Raw genomic sequence first — 18,423 nt, 5'->3', positions numbered from 1 at the left:
GACGAAGCCGTGCTGCTGGTGATAGTGGTACATTCGCGTGAAGAATGAATCTAGATCTTCGATGTGATTCCATCGTGCTTTGTTACCCTCCGGAACTACATGGATGATGACGCCTGATTCTTGAGGCGCTTCCTCGCGATCGTCTTCATCGTCTGCGTCTTCCTCCTGTCCCTCGTAAGGCTGTATACGTTGATAACTACTGTCCAATACCGTCGTCATCTGCAAACGCGATTTACATAGAGGTATTATATCTTAAAGATTATATCTTCACTAGATAAATGTCTAAATTAATAAATTTCCAAATTATACACAATAAAAAATTCTCTGGAAAAAAATGTACATTAAAATTAGAATGCAAAAATAGAAGTAATCGTCATATCTTACCGTTTGTGCTCGTCGGTCAGGCTCTACGCAGGTAATGACAGTTTCTCGTTTCATTCTTTCATGTCATAAAATTTATTTATTTTAGCTACCAGTTGATGGTTGCTCCACAAGCATCTAGAATACAAATCAATTATTAAAATAATATTAACGAAACAGCAGTTTTTGATTGCTATACATTTTATTTCATAAAAAAAAATATATATAAAAAATTAAAGGTGAATCTTTACAAGAAAATATTGATTAATACAATAAATTAATTAATAAGCATTAAATCTTCGTGAAAGATTATAACTGCCTATTCACATTTATTATAAGAGATTTTATATGCATTGTCACTTGAGCTTTCTCGAGTTTAAAATTATCTTTCGAGAGAACTGTTACTCATTAAACGCTAATTTTAGCACACAGGTAATAACAAAGGTAACGATAACAACAATCAACTGTAGCACAAAGAAAGTCACATCTTTATGAATAACTTTCCTCTCTTATCGCGAATCTAAAACCAACAACTGCTATTCAAGTAGCGTTGCGAATGCATGCCGTTTAAATACAATTTTTTCTTTATCATCGTTTCTTTCAAAATTCCCTTTATTGCGCGTCTTATCGCGAGATTAATTCTCCATCGATCAGCCGATTACTCATCGAATCGTACATTTCACCTTGACCATTTCCCTAGCTTTACATTAATGCGACACACTTCTTTTTCGCGCCCACTTCCTTCCCGAATAAAGTAAATCTCTCGAGACGTTTCGAAGAGGCCAAGACTCTATATAAAACACCTGCAGCGCGAACCTGAGCCTCTCGAGCGCAGCGAAATTCGTCGACACTCTTTCGCACAGAGACGCGACAAAGCTTTACGATGCTCCGAGACGAAACGCGACCATGCGACTTGGGGGACAAAAGCCTGAATTGCGCTCTTTTAGAAAAAGCGCAAAGGAACAATGGACCTCTTCCCTCTCTCTCTTTCTCTCTTTCTTAGCTATAGGTATAGGATCCCCGCGGTGGGGTCAGGTTTCTTCCTTTTCCATCTCATTTTTTTTTGTTCCCTTTCCGAGAAAGCTCTTTGGAGTTGTCCGCCCGGACAACGACGGTGCAGCACGTCACACGTGCGAGCAGGTCGTTCTTCGATCGCCTCGTCCTCGCGATCTCGCATTCGGGTTTCGGCTGACCTTTATCCGACGAAAATAGCAGCGTGGCTCGCTGCGTGGTCGCGCGAGTCGCGAGGGCGCGCGAAACGGGAAGGGTGACGCGATGTTTGGGGACACAGCTGATCTTCATAAACAAAGGCACATCCTGCGCCGTCCGCGTACCTTCGTGCCGCGACTCCAACGAATCCCGACGGTCCCCCCCCGGGTCCACGACGAATCCTCCTCGGCTCCGGCGCGACTCAATCCCAGCTGCGGGCTACGCGCGACTGCCCGCTCGCATATCGGCCGCCGTCCGCGCGATTATTCACTGGCGATTTAGACATCAGGACGTCCGCGCGTCGGGACTACACATCTGTCTCTCCGCGTTGCACCATCTTTGCTGAGCTCGGCTCTCGGTCGGGTGTCGGGTCCGTCCGTCGAGTCTCCTTCTCCTTCTCCTTCTCCTCCGTTCGTGGGAGATCGGAGATAATCCAGTCATCGGTCGGTGGCGACGACGAGGAGATAGACGGCCGTCGGCGAAAATGAATCGCGAGAACAAGCGCGACGATTATCGGCGGTCGACGATGGAAAGGTTAGGTTGACTTTGAGAGACACTAACCGCAGATATAGAAGCTTGCGACAATTATACATCGTATGTCACGTAAGAAGCACGATAAATCTCAAAATTAAAACATTCGAGGAAGGAAAAACATCATTATCGCGTGTCTCATGCATAAAATCTGTGCGAAATGATTATTTTAGACAAAATTACATGGCGTCTTTTTTTTCATATTTGCGACGTACTTTATGTATTGCCGATTGCGTGTTATAATTTCGATCGTAATATTTCCGAACAACCTATAGCGCGTCGTAATATTTATTTATTCATTATTAATTACAGTGATTTTAACTAAACTCTGTTTAACTTAATTAATCGAGAATTTTTCCATATGTTAAACAAAAAATTAATAATTTTATCCGTATTAACAAGATAGTGCAGGTTGATAAATTAATTTTGACAAATTAATCATCGATTAATTTAACATTTAATCGGACTTTGATCGATCTTTGGTCATTAAATTGACTCACGCCGTATCGCGCGGTATTGGCGTGAAATTGTCGCTATATTCGAATTTCTCGGGAATTTCAGTAACAAAGCGTCGCAGACTGTTACGTGCGAGACGCAGCGTATTTTAAAGCGTTGGAAAAGATAAGACACCGTCTTCCTCTTGATCAGGCTTTACAAATAACATTTTATTAAAGATAAATGCGAAAAAGAGCGACGGGTGTAGCACCGCCGCGTCGGTCGGTAACCCGCGCCTACCGTTACCGCGAGAAGTTGGCCGCGCGTTTTTCGAACGCCTTCGCCTGACGAGCGAGTTCAGCGTTCCTTCGCCATTTTAGATTCGCACGGGTTGAGATGCGGAACGTCGCGAGTACCGTAGTTTCGTACGTCTCGTATTTGAATAGGTTTTTCGCGTTATTTCTTCGTTGTGATGTGCCAAAACGCGCGTCGCGTCGTCGCGATAACGAAGCAATATTAGGAGCGTCACGCAAAGCGTCGTACGATCGTATTCCGGTGATTATTTTGCGCGCGTCGCGTACGCCAAGGATGCCGTATGAAACATGGGGGGGGGGGGGGGCGCGTACGAATTTTTCGGGGATCGTTCAGATCGTTGTACGCGTCGCGGGCGATCATTTCGGGAGTGCCGTGCAAAGTATCGCGCGATCAAATTTTGTCAGTTATAATACGCGTCGCGCGCGATTATTTCGGGAGTGCCGTGCAAAGTATATCGCGCGATCAAAAATTTTGCCAGTTATAATACGCGTCGCGTGCGATGTCGGGAGTCACGGGAGTGCCGTACAAAGTATCGCGCGATCGTATTTCGGTGATTAGGTCTTGCGGTAATCAACGGGCGTAATTTTCGCGAGTGCCTTGCCGGTATGACTGCCATGCAGGACAACGACATGGAAGTATGAGAGGAGGAGGAGGCCTGGGAGGCATCGGGCCACAGCGGGGCAACCGTTAGGTAAGGAATTATTTATTTATTAATTATTTCTTATTTTGTGAAATTTATCGTTTATCCATGAGTGATAAGCGAGTGTAACATTTCATTGATGTAAACTGTTTAAACTGTTTAAAGGATGAATACAAAGATGCATGCAATAATTTTTCAAAAATTAATTATTTTGGACACTATTTTAATTTGAATTTATATTTATGTTTTACAGTCGTCATGTACTCGTACTGCAACTCCGCTGCTGCGCATCGTATTGGTAAGTATTTGATTTATTTGTTATCTTTATATTGATACGATAAACTTTTGTGAAAATATTGAGATTTAAAGCGTGTGCAAAATATGAAATATTAAGGAATTAAAAGTCTTTCTAACACAATTACTTGTATTATATTAAATTTAATATAAAATATAAAAATTTAAATTTGCTATGATATATACAGTAATAAAATATTTGCAATTACTTTTATTTAATTGCTTGCTATCTGAATGCATTATTATGGGGAGATATCTCCAAGTATACTATTTGTTCAGATTTTATTACATTTACTTTATCATATCTATCTTATATCTAAAAATTTAGAAATCGAAATCACAAGTGTAAGAATATTTTGAATAAGTATAACATTTTATAAACACATTGCCCTGAAATAAATTGGCTGGGATAGTTTAATGCCATTATTTAATTTTATAATATATATTTATCCGTCAATTTATTGCGCGTGTGCATAAAATAGAATTCACAAGAAGCATAAAACAATACATTTGTTAAAATCAATTTATTATCATTGTCCAAATTTACTTTCAATTTATTTTTATTTATTCCGCTGACTCCCAATAGCTAAAAAACATATTAATCTTTTGCGAACATTACATTTTTGGAGGAGGTAAAATTAAAAGAAAATGTAACACAATTAACTTTATGTTTAATTGCAATATTTACAGTGTATCTTGGAACATTGTAATTACAAAAGTACCCTTACGCATTGCACACGCAGTAATAATTCTAGAAATACATCCTCGGGAGAGGATGTTATTACATATGTATATGTATATCTATGCATGTATCACGTTAGAGATAGTACTTCGATAACTTCGCAAGCGCTAATCATTAAATAAAACTCACCGAATTAAATATACGATAGTTACAATTATCGCAGCATATATAGACTTGAAAATACTTATTTATCTCGTTATTGCGTTGGGTTATAATTATTATTGTCATCCGCGCGAAGATGATATATATCGTGTTTATAAATCGGTTTAACATAGTAAATGCGTCGACCGATAGCTTACGATAGGATCGTTGATCATATTATTAAGATAGTCGTTGAACATCGACGCATAATTCATCGTCTACTTCACCTAAACTTTATACGTGATTCCGGTAAACAGTAAAAAGGAACGTCCGTCACAATCTTACAAAATTATAGTTCATGATAATGTTTTTCATTATTCTTATTTTTACTAACAATGAATCTGTCGATAAAACAATTTAATGTAGTTCAAAATTGACAGGACGTTCATAAATACCAAATTAATTACATGAAGTAGTATTATCTCATTTAATGTTGATTGGAAAGCACTAATTCAGATGTTTCACATATTTACTATGTCGTATGATGAACGCACGTTCAGGGGGCAATTAAAACTGTATTACAAACTTAATCTTTTAAGAGAAGCTGTTCTCGTAAAAGACACTATGTACACCTGCCGTTTTCGTCGTAACACGCGAGATGCCATTTTATCGATCAGAGAAAAATATGAGGGGAAAACCGTTAAGCGAGAGGGAATATTGGAAGATCTTGCTCCGAAATTGGCATCCGGTGTATCATTTAGTGAATTGAGCGAACGACAGGATGCCTAATTTATACTCTTCCGTCTTCGTATCTCGATTAGTCACAGGAATCGTCATTCGGATCCTTGGTTCGCGGAGTTCGGAACGTCGGTGTCATCCTTTATTCGCGGGCGGCTATCTGACCTGGACGACGCGCCGGTATCCTGCGTCGGGGTGCCAGGAGGCCGCTCAGACCGCGCGTCTCCTCGTGCTTAGTGCTGGCCGCCGTGCTGGTCTCGGCGAAGACCGCCTCGGTCGGCTCGGTCTCGCTGGCGGTGGTTTCCTCTTCGGAAACGGTCTCCTCCTGGCTCGATTGGGCAGCTGGAGTCTCGGTTACCTTGCGTCGCGGTAGCAGCGGCGATCTCCTGATCGCCGGCGATATTGATGGTGACTTTGTCGTGGTCTTCGGTTGCACCTGCAGCCGATTACGGTTACGCAATTTGTTCAGAGGATTCGATGTGGTAGCTTTTGTCGGTGGGCTAGTTTCTGCTGGCGCCTGAAGAACAAAGAAGGTGATTAGTCGAATAATTTAGGCGAGTAATACTTGCTATTTCTCGAAATTTGACGTTCTATCGAAACTTGACTGAAACGTGAGAAAGTTACTTCTGAATTTTGTTATTACTAGAATTTTTGGAAAGAGAATACGTTACATTTAAACAATCTATTTAAAAGTAAATAAATAAATTTCTTAGATTAATGATAATTTTTAAAATAAATTATGAAAGATATACAAAAAAATTCTGTTTTTTTTTTAATTAGTCTATTTATCACAATGAAGCTTCATTCTTTGCTATTTTCCTTTTCTTTCTCTCTCTTTTTTCTGTTTTCATCTTTCAATCTTTCATTCTTATCAATGCTCAAATATTCATAATTCATGACCGCGAAGTTGTAAAGTCGAAAGGTGAAAAGCGATCGCGAGCCGTCTCTCGCCGTCGATGACATTTCGAAAGGCCATCCAGTGAAAGTAAATTTCAAGAGAGAACTTTATCGAGTGACATCACGTTGTCCTCGTAACTAATCTTGCAAAGTATGCAGTTACCTCGCGATACAAATACACGTACATATTTGAGGCAGAATTTCAGAGTTGACCTTACCTTTGGCATGCGGAATTGTTAGATCGAGAAAAAGAGATATCTGCATAATTATACGACTTGTTCAGTAATAGATACACATTTGTTGAAGTATCGGTGTGTATAATTCGATTTACTTAGCCCAGAAACAAGTTATTTAATAGACAACAAAATTTTTTTTACAATTTCTGTAGTTCTGTCTATAAATTTAAAAATAAATCTGCATAATCATCAAGCTTATATTTATAAATCATGTTTTATGAGAGAAACACTAAATGGTCATAGTCTTCAAATAGTTCAATATTCAATAGAAACTTTGAATTTTGAAATACATTGAGAGATATATAGTTTTATATATGAAAAAAAAAGAGAGAAAGAGAAAGTATTAAAAATGCGAAAGCATAAAATTTAAGTATTAACCTCATGAGTCTCCTCCTCGGTTCCTTCTCCGGCCGGTTCCTCGACGGATCCCTCAGGGACTTCCGGTGCGAGCGTCGTCGTGGTCGTCGTCTGTCCTGGTTTCTGTCTCAGGTTGACTCTGCCACCGGGTCTTATGGCCGGTCTGATGGCAGGCGCGCCAGGAGGTCTCGTGCGAACGGCGGACTTCGGGGTTGCGCTGTCCGGCGCGGTCTGGGCGACGGTCGAGCCGGCTTCGGGATTCGTTACACCCTCCTGAGGTTCCTCGCTTCCCGGCGCGGCTGTAGTCGGTCGTCCCCGTCTCCGGTTGATGTTTACCTTGTTGAAGGTAGGCCGTGCCGCTGCAGGCGACGTTGCGCCGTTCGACGGCGCCGACGTTGTCGTGGAAACGGCGATTCTGCCGCCGGCAGGTGTGCGGAATCTGCCGCGACCGGCTGGCGGTTTTTCCGCGTTCGTCGAGCCGACGGTCTCTTTTTGCACAGTGTCCTCTTCGATCGGCTTGTTACCACCCGGTCGCGGTCGTTTGAATCCACCGTTCGAACCATTACTGCCGAAACGCGCTCGAGTTCTTTGAGTCGGCTCTGCGGATGCTTCGGTCGTGCTGCTAGTGCCGCTGTTAGACTTGAATCTGATGAAAATTGAAGGCAAAATTATGTAATTCTCATTACTAAGAAACTTGTAAGAGAGAATTTTTAGAGCAAAACACGTAAAAAAAAAGAAATAAGAAAATACTAATTCTACTAAAGATATACCGATTTCTCGAGATAGCTGGGCCGCCAATTCCAGGTCGTCGGAATTTCCCTCTTCCTGCGGGGGCTTGAGTGGTGGTAGTCGTTGGTTCTGTGGTCGTTGTCGTTGTGGTCGTCGGTTCAGTCGTCGTCGTCGTTGTCGTCGTACTAGTGGACTCATTAACGATCGTAGAATCCGCCAATTCCGCCGTTGTCGTTAAGTCGGTCGTATTCTCGTCGTCGGATAAAGTCGTGCTGTCTCCAGCTGTTTCACCAGCTTCGCTGCTGGATGCGTCTATCAGATTGCTTTGTCCTTGTTGCAGGAAGGCATAAAGATCTAGGGCAACCTTGTCCATGACCGACGGATATTCCGTCGTTGGGTTATCCGTGGGGTCAGGGCTGACGCTGGGATAGATCGGCGAGGTTTCCGTCTCACTGGACTCTTGCGCCCTGTCCTCCAATGATACGCGTTTGTTGCCGGATCTTTCCGGTGCGGCATCTTCCTCTTCATCGTCCTCTTCGCTGAAACGCACCGGTTGACCTCTGCTCAGTTCCACTCCGGTCTGAAAATTAATTTGGCCGTGTAATTTAAAATTCCTTATTTTAGTATTGCAGAATATCTCCGTGACATGAAAATATAGTTTCAGTTGTAACGAACTTATAGCTCTTGTAATGAAATATTTGCGAATCTAATTAGACATTAAAAATGCATTTGATCACGAAGTACTATCTGATATTTATTTCTGAATTGATTTTTTGCAGATTGTATTGTACATACTTTAATTATTTAATGTTAATATTAATGTTTCCATTTTTGTGATCAATTTGATGTACATACTTACATTAGAATCTTTTTGATTGTTCTTAAGGTTAGGATACAACTTTGCATTTAAATATTTTTTTCCAATAAAACAATTTATTTTAATGTAGTTAGAATAACTACCTCAGTCGATGCTGTGCTCAGGCGTCTTCTAGGTGTCGGTGAATCATCAACATTTTCTTCGACAGGAGCGGGTTCTTGAACTCTCTGTGGTCTTGCGCGATTTCTGAACAAAGGTTCATTGTCCTCATTAGGGGTAACACCTAAGAATCTAACAGGTCCTTTCGGCAAGGTTTGCGGAAACTCGGGACCTTCTTGATGAGTCCGGAAGCTACTGGAATCAACCAGATCTAGATTCGGTCGCGGTCGATTACTACGACCTCGTGAAGGTTCCGTTGTGCCTGTGTTGTGATTTGATCGTGATCTGTTAACAATTAGTCGTATAATTAATCGTATTTTACATTAAAATATAAAGTTTTTGATGGTAGAAAGGTTAGAAATGTTAAACAGAGAAAGAAGATAACTAAAGAGAAAATGTAAATATATTTCTCGAAGATATTTCATTTTTTACAAAAGATTGTCATTGTATTATTAATAGATACCTCGGTGGGAAACGAGTGTTCGTGGGCAGTCTTTCCTCGGAAACGTCTTCAGTTTCGACCAGCTGTCTGCCTCTATTTCCATTTCTATTTGGTATAACCTCGTTATTGCTAGGTTCCACAGTGCTCGACCTCTCCACGGTACTATACTTGCTCCTGTTATTGGGGGTGTTCGCTCTCCTGGGCGCCGACGTTGTTCTGGAAGGAATGTCGTAAGAATTCGTCACAGCCGAACCCGCCGTACCTGCTTTGTTTTCATCCTCCTCGTCGTAGTAATAATACACGTACTCGTATTCGTAATCCTTCCCGTTCGGTCCTTTCTTCACCTGTTAAATATAAAAGAAGCCAAGTTGCAATTTGATCGAAAAAATGTGATTTCTGAGAGAGAGACAACATAAAAATAGAATTGCATATATATATGGTTGCGTTTGGAAACTTCACTCGGGTGCACACCAGCGTCGCGCGCGCGTTCTGTCTTTGTTTAATTTTTAATAAGTAACAAAGATAAAACGATGCTGGTGTGCACTCGAGTGAAGTTTCCGAACGCACCCTTATTGTTTATATTCATTGAGGAAAAAAATTCTCGTCGCGCATTTTTTTCTATATATTAAACTAAATATAAGTGTAAAGAGAATGTATAGTTCATTAATTGTATAATGTACCTGAATACGAGAATTCGTACCAGCCGGTACCAAACTCACGTCACCCAGGTCTCCAAAATTCGCGTCCGAAAAACGCGCATAGCCATCTTTGCTATCCTCGCGAATAATGTTTACGGGAACGAAATCAAAAAGGCTGTCTTTGCTACGTGCTTCACGTGGAGTTGTTAGGATGGGCAGCATAGTTGTTGGATATTCCGCGCTAAAAATAATATCGCGTTATTATTGAAATACAAAAAGAATGTAATTTTTTATATTTTGCATGTGAAAATAGTTATACTAAAAAAAAGAGAAAAAGAGAAAAACAGAAACATATAATTGATAGAAAAATAGACAAAATCACGTTATTCTTTTAAATTTAAACAAATGCAGATAAAATAGAATGTTTCATGGTTCAGATATCGATAAAAATTCAAAGAAATTATTATTAAGAAACGGTAAAAATAAAGGTAAAAATATTTAGTTTCAATTAATTACTTATCGGTTATTATGGATTGTCAGAAATTTATTTCATCGCGTTTATTTATGGAGATACTCGTGATGAAACAAGTTGCACAAAAATGCCTTACCTGACGTAGACTCCCGGAATAACCTCATCCTGTTCGATCGGCCGCGGCCTTTTAGAATCAATTTTCTTTATTCTGCCTTCCTGCAGAACCTTTCCAGTGTCGCTAAAATTTTCGAGCTCGACTCGTGCTTGTCTTTTAGCGGTGAGACTCTCCAAATCCTCCTCCTGGGTCAAATCCAAACGTCTGGCAGGCTCGAGGGTAACCACTTTTTTCTCGTTATTCTCGAATTTCTGAGTGACTTTCTTAGTTTGTTTATTGTCTTTCAGCGCGATTTTCTTTTCGTCAATGTATTCGTCATCGTCGTCTAATGGTTTTGCTACGTTTTCTGGCAATTTATGGGATGTCACAAACTCTGAAAAATCATTAAAATTTATAGTATTTTTTTAGATTTTGTGTGCAATTGTTTAAACATTCTGAAAAATTAGTAGAATGCAATAATTCTCGCTCGATAAAACAAAATAAAACAAAAACTCATTGTTCTTGTTTTATCTGTTAATGTTAAATTAATTTATCTTGCATTTGATTGAGCTGATACGCGGTTTCTAAATTTTCGTTTAAATTGATGTGCAATATACCATGCATACCTTCAATTGCGAGGGCTCGTGGTGGCTGATATGTCGTTGCCGCGACATTCTTTCGAGTCAAACTGTCACCGGATATCTGCACGACATCCGATGGACTGTCTGCTAGCATGCCCGCAATGACGCCGCATATTCTGCAAATTTTAATACAAAGACGCATTAATAAATCTAACGTGATTACTTTTAGATGTCGTAAAGTATAAGGAAAGTTCGAGCATTTGAAATGATTAATTTCTACGGTAGATCTATGTTATACAAATGTATGATTAATATAAAGAGAATATGAAAGAAAATTATCGTATTATCATATAGTTTAATGACACATCTTCAGCGAAAGTGATAAGGCGCGTGAGATGCAGGGAGACGAAGTGTAAACGATGACGGAATGTGTATAGCTAATGCAAGACTTGATTCGTGGTGAAAGTTCACATCTGGTTGTCGAATCGCAAGCTGCATTCGACGCTCGTCCGGTTCTCTCGATTCTTCTTCACACCCGTTGCGCAAAAATTAAAGTTCACCAATAACGCAAAACTCGAATGTCGTTCGCAAGAATATTTCAGCAATCTAAAGAATTTTGTAATTTAAACTGGAGAAAGTATAGCTTACTCTTATTTTATAAAAAATTTCATTTTGCTGAAGTGAGAGAATTCGCAGAAGCGAATAGAATTATTTTAATATCTGGAATAATTTTATTATTAATCTAATTTCTTTTTTTTATATTAAGATCTAGTTTTTTCAAATATTAAGATCTTTAAATATTAAGGCGATCCCCCGGATTCCAGCATACGACCTCGTCCTCTTTTTTTCCCAAGATTACCGAAATTGGCGACCACGGGACATATATGATAGCTTCCACAGTTGTTGACTTTTAACGCTATTAACATTTGCCTATTTCTGTTATATCACGTGATGTTTCTGTTATATCACGTAACAGTAATAAAATCTTGACATTTATAAAATATTTTCTACATTTCTCGTAGAGAACATCTTTCTAAAAAAAGCAGAGAGACAAGTTTTGAACGAGGTCAAAGAAAGAGTATAGTGAGATAATAAGTTTCTTGAATTCATGGCGTTGCATTTGCAAGGACGATTGGTTACAATCAATTTCCTTCATGAACGAAGGAGAGCCGCTTCTGAAATTAACACGAATACCTAGAGCTTTTTTCCTTCGGTAAAATGTAGCCGGCAAGGGCACTGTGCGTGGTCACGGAATTGTCATTTTAAAAGGTGATTTTTCTGATGCAATGCTATATGTGTATTTTTAAAGCAAAGTGTTAGGGTAACTTATGCATTTTAATATCGTAGCGGTTTTGCATGCATCATTAGTTATAATTTGCTTCGCTATATTATTTTTACGTTTACAAAAAGCAAAACTTGATTTTCCTAATATATGATTTTCTTAATATCACGGTTTTTGCTAATTATTCTCCTTTCTATTATAATTCTTAATTTTTTTATATATAAGAAAATAATCTATTTTTATCACGTCAACATATCGTATATTCATTATTTTGTAATTAATATGCTATACTTATGGAAGAGAAATAACCTACGACATTTACAACAGGAAATTGTTGTTTGAATATGCACCGTTCCGTTTGAGCGATCTTCCGGTACAAGAATAATTTACAACTGGAATACATTTACAAATAAAGTAGAACAAATTATAAGTCACGTTTTTTTCTTTCTACGCGATCGAATCAGCTACAGGATTGATAAATAACATTGTATTTTAATAGAATTTTTAAGTCATGGCTTTTTCCATTTTTTTGGAGAATAATTTCTCTGATTTAAAATTTTTCTCTGCAGCAATCCAGAATTTCAAGGTTTCCGTTTCGTTTAAGAAACATTATTGGATAAATGATATAAATATAAATACTTATATGTATACATATATAAAGTACTCTGGCATATTCTATATTCTTTATCTCGCTTTAGGAATTCTGAAATTCTCTGTCGCCAATATTTAATTATTTAATATTCAAAATAGAATTTTCAAATTATAGTTTAAAATTGATGTAGAATTATAGAAGTATCTACAATAATTTTAACTTTGGATATTTATAATTTGCCAATGCATTAGACATTAGACACACTGTGCTACAAGCTTAGATTTTTAAATAATTGAATTGTTACATGCTTACGTATTATGTTTTTGCGTGATCGATAAAAAATTTAACACAATCTACATATTTTAAAAAGATTAAATTTTTACATAAACAAGGAAAATATTTAGAAGCCTGTTTTAATCTTTAAAATTATTTTTTTTTAGCACAAACAAAATTAATTAAAGATTATGCTGTTCTGTATGTTTATGCAAAATTTCAAATTTTTTTAAAATTTTAATTTATCAAATTTCTGCGAAATATAAGTAAGAAATTTTAAGTTTGATAATTAAGAGATCAAGGTATCATAACGGCACATCCCACAACTCAATCTTAGATCGAAAATGGATGCTTAATGCAAGAATTTATCGCGAAACCGTATGGAGAAAGCGGTCTCGCTTACAAGCGTATCTGCATAAATATACTGCGTACGTAGGTATCTCCAGTGGCACGAGACAGTGGCATTACGTAAGTCACAATATTACGGCAAAAGCCTATTACCGACCCGTAAATGTTTTTTTTCGTACCGCCTACGAAACGTGGCTCTCTACGCATAAATTTGCTGAAAGTTTTAATAGGAAAAAAATGCAAAATTTCGATTACCTAGAATTTTTATCAATTTCTTTCTCGCTCTTTCTTATCTAATATCATTAATTATGAAATATATAGTATATCATGTAAAAATATATGTAACAATTTAATTATTTATAGATCCATTAACATAGCAATGCACAGTTTCCAGCCAGTATAGTAGGTAAACCATTTTTTTAATACATTGAAGTTAATTCTTACTAATCTTCCAGTAATTTAATTTAGTTATTTTGAACCAATAATATATGATAGCTTTAGTTAATATTTTAATGTCATAAAATTATCAACGAATTTGGCGTCAAATTTTTCTTGGCAATATTGAAATATTTGCTGCCATTTATTGCGGATAGTACCATAAAATTGAAAGGCGAATAAATGAGGCATTAAAAAATACAGTGATCTACTAATGTAAACTTTCTTTTGCGTACCAGCAGCTCTGTATCTGAATTTGTTTAACATTATATATATTTATTATATAAAAGAGTAATAATTTCATTAAAAATTCCACGTAATTTTATTTCTAAAGTAATATATATTATTAAATATAGATTACATTAAAAATATTTGATTCATATATTAGTCTAATTTTATAGGAAAATAGCTTTTTTAATAATGCAACATTATCATTAACTACACCATGAAATCGGAGTTACATCTATACGAATCGTGTATTTCAGTAAAGCGTTGTAAATTCATATTGTATTTGCCATACTCTCGCCAAACATAACAGTAATGCGGTTTCAAAATGCACGTCGTCTGACAATTACCTACTCACTTGTTTTACTTCGCGATGAATCTCGCGCGTTTAGAAAAATCTTAGATAAATAAAACGCTTAAAAATCTAACAGTAAATTAAGTGCATATGGAATCGATTTTATTTTAATTGCTCTTCAGTGGATATTTTGTGAAATGTATTAAAATAAATAATTATAAAATATAAAATATGTACATAATCAAATAAAAAATAAATAGTCAGAAATTGGTCAGTAACTAGATTCCTGGCTATTCTTTTTTATTTATTTATCTTCTACTCGAGTATATATATTTTATATACATATTATAAATTTATATATACATATATATATTTTTCTTATTTATATTAATATACATATTTTTTAAATTAGTTCTCATTTTACATATTTTACAATTTATACATAATTGAACATTGTAAGTTATGATCCAGTTGGACTAATTTCTTTCTTTGATCGACAGTTTGAAATTGAGGACACGTTGAGAGGTTTCTCCCAAATAAATTATACACATTCGCTTGAATGAAACTATAAGTAATTGGTGTATCTAAGAGAGTGAATCGTTGATTGCGCGCACCTTTCGCTACGATAATTCTCGTAATGCAGAAGCGTAATATCTCTTTTGCCCATGAAAAACCGCTCTTTCCTTCATATCGATAATCATCTATACATATATCATTAACCGTGATTTTATATGAATCGCTTAAACAAGAATTTTTTTCATTATTTCCGTAAGCTAAGGTAAAACTGATGTAAGTTAATGTAAGTCTTGCAAATATTGCATATATATTAGGATAATTTTCTTGATACATTAACACATCCTAATTACTGAGTTCTTGAATAATGGTTATAAAACATTAATTGAAAAAAAATTGGGATAAAATAGCAATTAAAATTTTAAGCTAAATTGACTTTATTCTATTGTTCGTTTTCCAAAGCAAAAGTTGCATAATTTTTTTATTATGCGCAAAAGTACTATAATAGAATTATAGTGCCAAGAAAGAACATTGAATAAAAAAATAAATATGAAATATTCGATGGTATTTATACAAAAATAACACGTAAATAGGAACTAATTTAGAAAAGCAGTGCATAGCGTGTTGTTACATCAAAGATACGCATGAACCGTTAACTGAAACTTAATTATCATTTTCAGTGAATGTGGAAAGGAATTTTTATAGAGAAATTAAGATTCAAACAGACAAACTGTGTCGAATCTATATTATTATTCGTGGATAACCGGTATTTTTCGGTAATTAAGTTATAACTTTCTGAATTCTTAATATATATTAGAAACTTAGTATTTAAATGTTAATTAAATGTAACATTTAAATTAGAAACAGTATCACGTGTCTCTCTTTTTGATATAACATCCATTTACGTATCTTTTGTTGTATTTTTAAATATAATTCAATCCGTTATCAAAGACAAGTAAAATCTCCAAATTTTAATCAATGAATTATTGGATTGTCAGTTGAATTATTCACTTTTTATTTCAAAAATCAAAAATATATTTTCCTGTACTTTATTATTTTTTACGCAGATTTACATTTGCATGTATAGAAAAAACTTTATTATACATGCAATGTTTTTAATATTATCAAATTATTTTTCGCGTTTCTTAGAAAATAAGGCTTTGCCGTCTCTTCTATAAGTAGCTAACTCAATTACGCTTAATTTTCTCACAAGTAAGATTTGATTTCACAAAGATCTAATTCTCACACGCGCCCGTCACTGAGATTGCTCTCTCAGATAAAAGAGAGATACGGAGGACTGGTGACTGATTTCTTGACTACTCACAGGAGCACGCTTCTTAGCCACATGTCTGCACTGCACACAGTTCTCTTCCTCGTCCTGCTCGCCTTTTCTCGTTTCACTTCTATCGTGGTACGTGAACAGCTGCTTCAGATTAACGAAACTCTTCTCAATATCAGTATATACCCGGCATATATCGGCACTTTCTCAAGAATATCGAGAATATATTCTCTCTGCAAATACTATCGATGTTGACGATGTTTTGTATATGTATAAGAATTGTCACCGGACACTCGCGATCATCTCTGTCCTCTTCTCGACCGATCGCGACCGGCACTCAGGGATCTAGTTCGCTGATATGTTCACTGGATGAGCCGATTCTCCAGGATGTAGCGTGTACGTGCGTTTCGGTCGACGTGACCTCCGTCCAGCTTCGTGACGCGACTTCGCCGACGAGGCGCGAAACGAATGAACGAATGGCAAAAGCGAACGCGCGCCGATAGACGGGGAAAAAGAAAGATCAAGTGAGAGTGTGCATACGTGTGCGTATATAAGACAGAGACAGAGAGAGGGGAGAGAGAGGGAAAGAGAGAAAGAGAGAGGGGGAGAAAAAGAAAAGATAAAAAAGTGGAAAAAGGGGCACTAAGTAAAAGTAAGAGGTAGCCGAAGGACGTGGTGAGGGTATGAGAACGGTGGCGAATGCAGGCCTCTACTTATACCGCCACCCACCACGGCCACCCGGAGTGCACCCCACCAGCCCATGAAAAGTGGACACCACGTAGTCGAACTCGACTCGACTCGGCTTGATACACTCGATCTACACACCGGGGGCCACCGGAGATCTGTGAGAGATCCTGGCTGGCTGGCTGCACGTTCGCCTGCCGGCATGTATCTCAGTCCAACCACCACCTGACTTCTCACGACGTCTGACCTGACTTCGCGAAGTACTGTTTCTCCTGAGTGTATTGAGAGGCTCGATTCTCTCTTTGTCTTGCATATATTGTCTCATGTTTGCACCGGGAATTGAAAGCAACGTGCGATTTCGACGAGTTGAGATTCTGTTTTAAAGCGAAAGATATAGGTATACGAAAATAATATCTTATTTGAGAAAGTGATTAACAAGTCTCAGACGCAATATTTGCGGGACTTTCGATGCTGTTGATTGCTTTCCGCTGCTATTAAATGATTTTAAAATTTCTCCTCACTACAGTGTAAAGTTAACACATGTAATTTTGCTCATCCGAACAAATATCTTCTCGACCCCTTTCTTTTTAAGTCTCTTCTTGCGAAGGAGTCTTCAGTTGCACAGAGAGGAATCTCACGAAGATTTCGAGGAAGCCTCGAGGATTGTCTCGATTAGCACGGATGCTTTCGTAATATGCAATTTCGCCTGAATCACTCCAAGTACAATACATCGAAAAGGCGGTTCTTGCATTAGAAATGCGGAGCTGATCGCGTCAAAGAGATCCTCTTCCAGAACGGTGACAAAATAAGAAAAGGAGCACGAGACCGTGAAATGTAAGAATCGCTCTTCGACGAGTTTGTCTTTTCCTCGCAGCGACAATCAGCGAAGCGCAATTCCGCCACGGATTACTAAGAGCGAAACGTGCTTGAAAGGATCGATAATCTTTATTGGGGCCATTGCATAAGTCGCTGCAGCATCTTCACTTCCTCCTACACTCAACAAAGAGATATCTCTTCTCGAGTTCTATCTTCATCTCGTTCAATTTTTATTGCCAGTCTATGAAAGTTACAAACTTTTCTGTCGAGTGTTAATTTTTTTCCCAACATAAGAACATATATTTTTTCTATTTTCTTAATAATCTCTCTTATCTCGTTTAATTATTTTATATGAGAAATTAGAATTGTATCAGTCGAATTGTATTGCGATCTAGAATAATAATATAATTTTTACTGAACTACATGTCGCCCAGCAAGTCTTAAAATTAAAAATATCGCTTTAGTTAAAACAGACGAAACGATTCAAGTACAATCCAATGAGATTTGGTTCGTTAAGATCATCATGCTCGATTCGTGTAACCGTTGGCGAGAAATCATGCAAGACTTTTCTAACAATAATTCGCAAAGATGGTGCGCGCTGATCGTCGCCGTAGGTGTCAAGGCCCAGTGAAACCGACAACGTGTATAAATTATCCAGCCTGGAGCGTCGCGCCAAGAACCAGAAGGCGGCTGCGGCGTTAAAGGTCTTTGCGTCTCGTTGCGCAAGAAGAATGTCGATCCATTAGGACCAGGCCAGGCTATGATAATTTGCGAGCGAGTGTTGAGAATATATCGAACGGTCGTGTTAACGGTTTGTTTTTTCGGGGAAAATTTAATAGGACGACGTGTTTTGAGGGAAACGCAGTCGTTAATATTCGAAATCTCGAAGTATTCCCCGTGTCGTTAGCATGGTA

The 18,423-nt window shown here is 37.6% G+C and overlaps 1 protein-coding gene across 2 annotated transcripts; it reads right to left on the bottom strand.

Annotated features, from left to right (window-relative positions):
- Positions 1–4,486: 4,486 nt before the first annotated feature.
- On the bottom strand, positions 4,487–16,626 carry LOC112454729 (mucin-5AC-like). Of its 2 annotated transcripts, XM_025016280.1 has the most exons (10): positions 16,055–16,626; positions 10,813–10,943; positions 10,229–10,580; positions 9,663–9,861; positions 9,289–9,326; positions 9,004–9,198; positions 8,525–8,825; positions 7,606–8,144; positions 6,857–7,481; positions 4,487–5,862 (listed from the first exon to the last, which is right to left on the bottom strand). In XM_025016280.1, exons 1-10 carry the CDS (start codon positions 16,075–16,077, stop codon positions 5,488–5,490), a joined length of 2,778 nt encoding a protein of 925 aa, XP_024872048.1. In that variant the 5' UTR covers positions 16,078–16,626; the 3' UTR covers positions 4,487–5,487. The 2 variants fall into 2 exon arrangements, with proteins under 2 accessions (XP_024872048.1, XP_024872047.1); XM_025016279.1 differs by having other exon boundaries at positions 9,004–9,326.
- Positions 16,627–18,423: the final 1,797 nt, after the last annotated feature.

The sequence above is a fragment of the Temnothorax curvispinosus genome, unplaced genomic scaffold, assembly GCF_003070985.1.
Source record: "Temnothorax curvispinosus isolate PA1 unplaced genomic scaffold, ASM307098v1 QBEX01005292.1, whole genome shotgun sequence".
NCBI classification, from domain to species: Eukaryota; Metazoa; Arthropoda; class Insecta; order Hymenoptera; family Formicidae; genus Temnothorax; species Temnothorax curvispinosus.
This window is presented reverse-complemented; position numbering and strand designations above follow the sequence as displayed.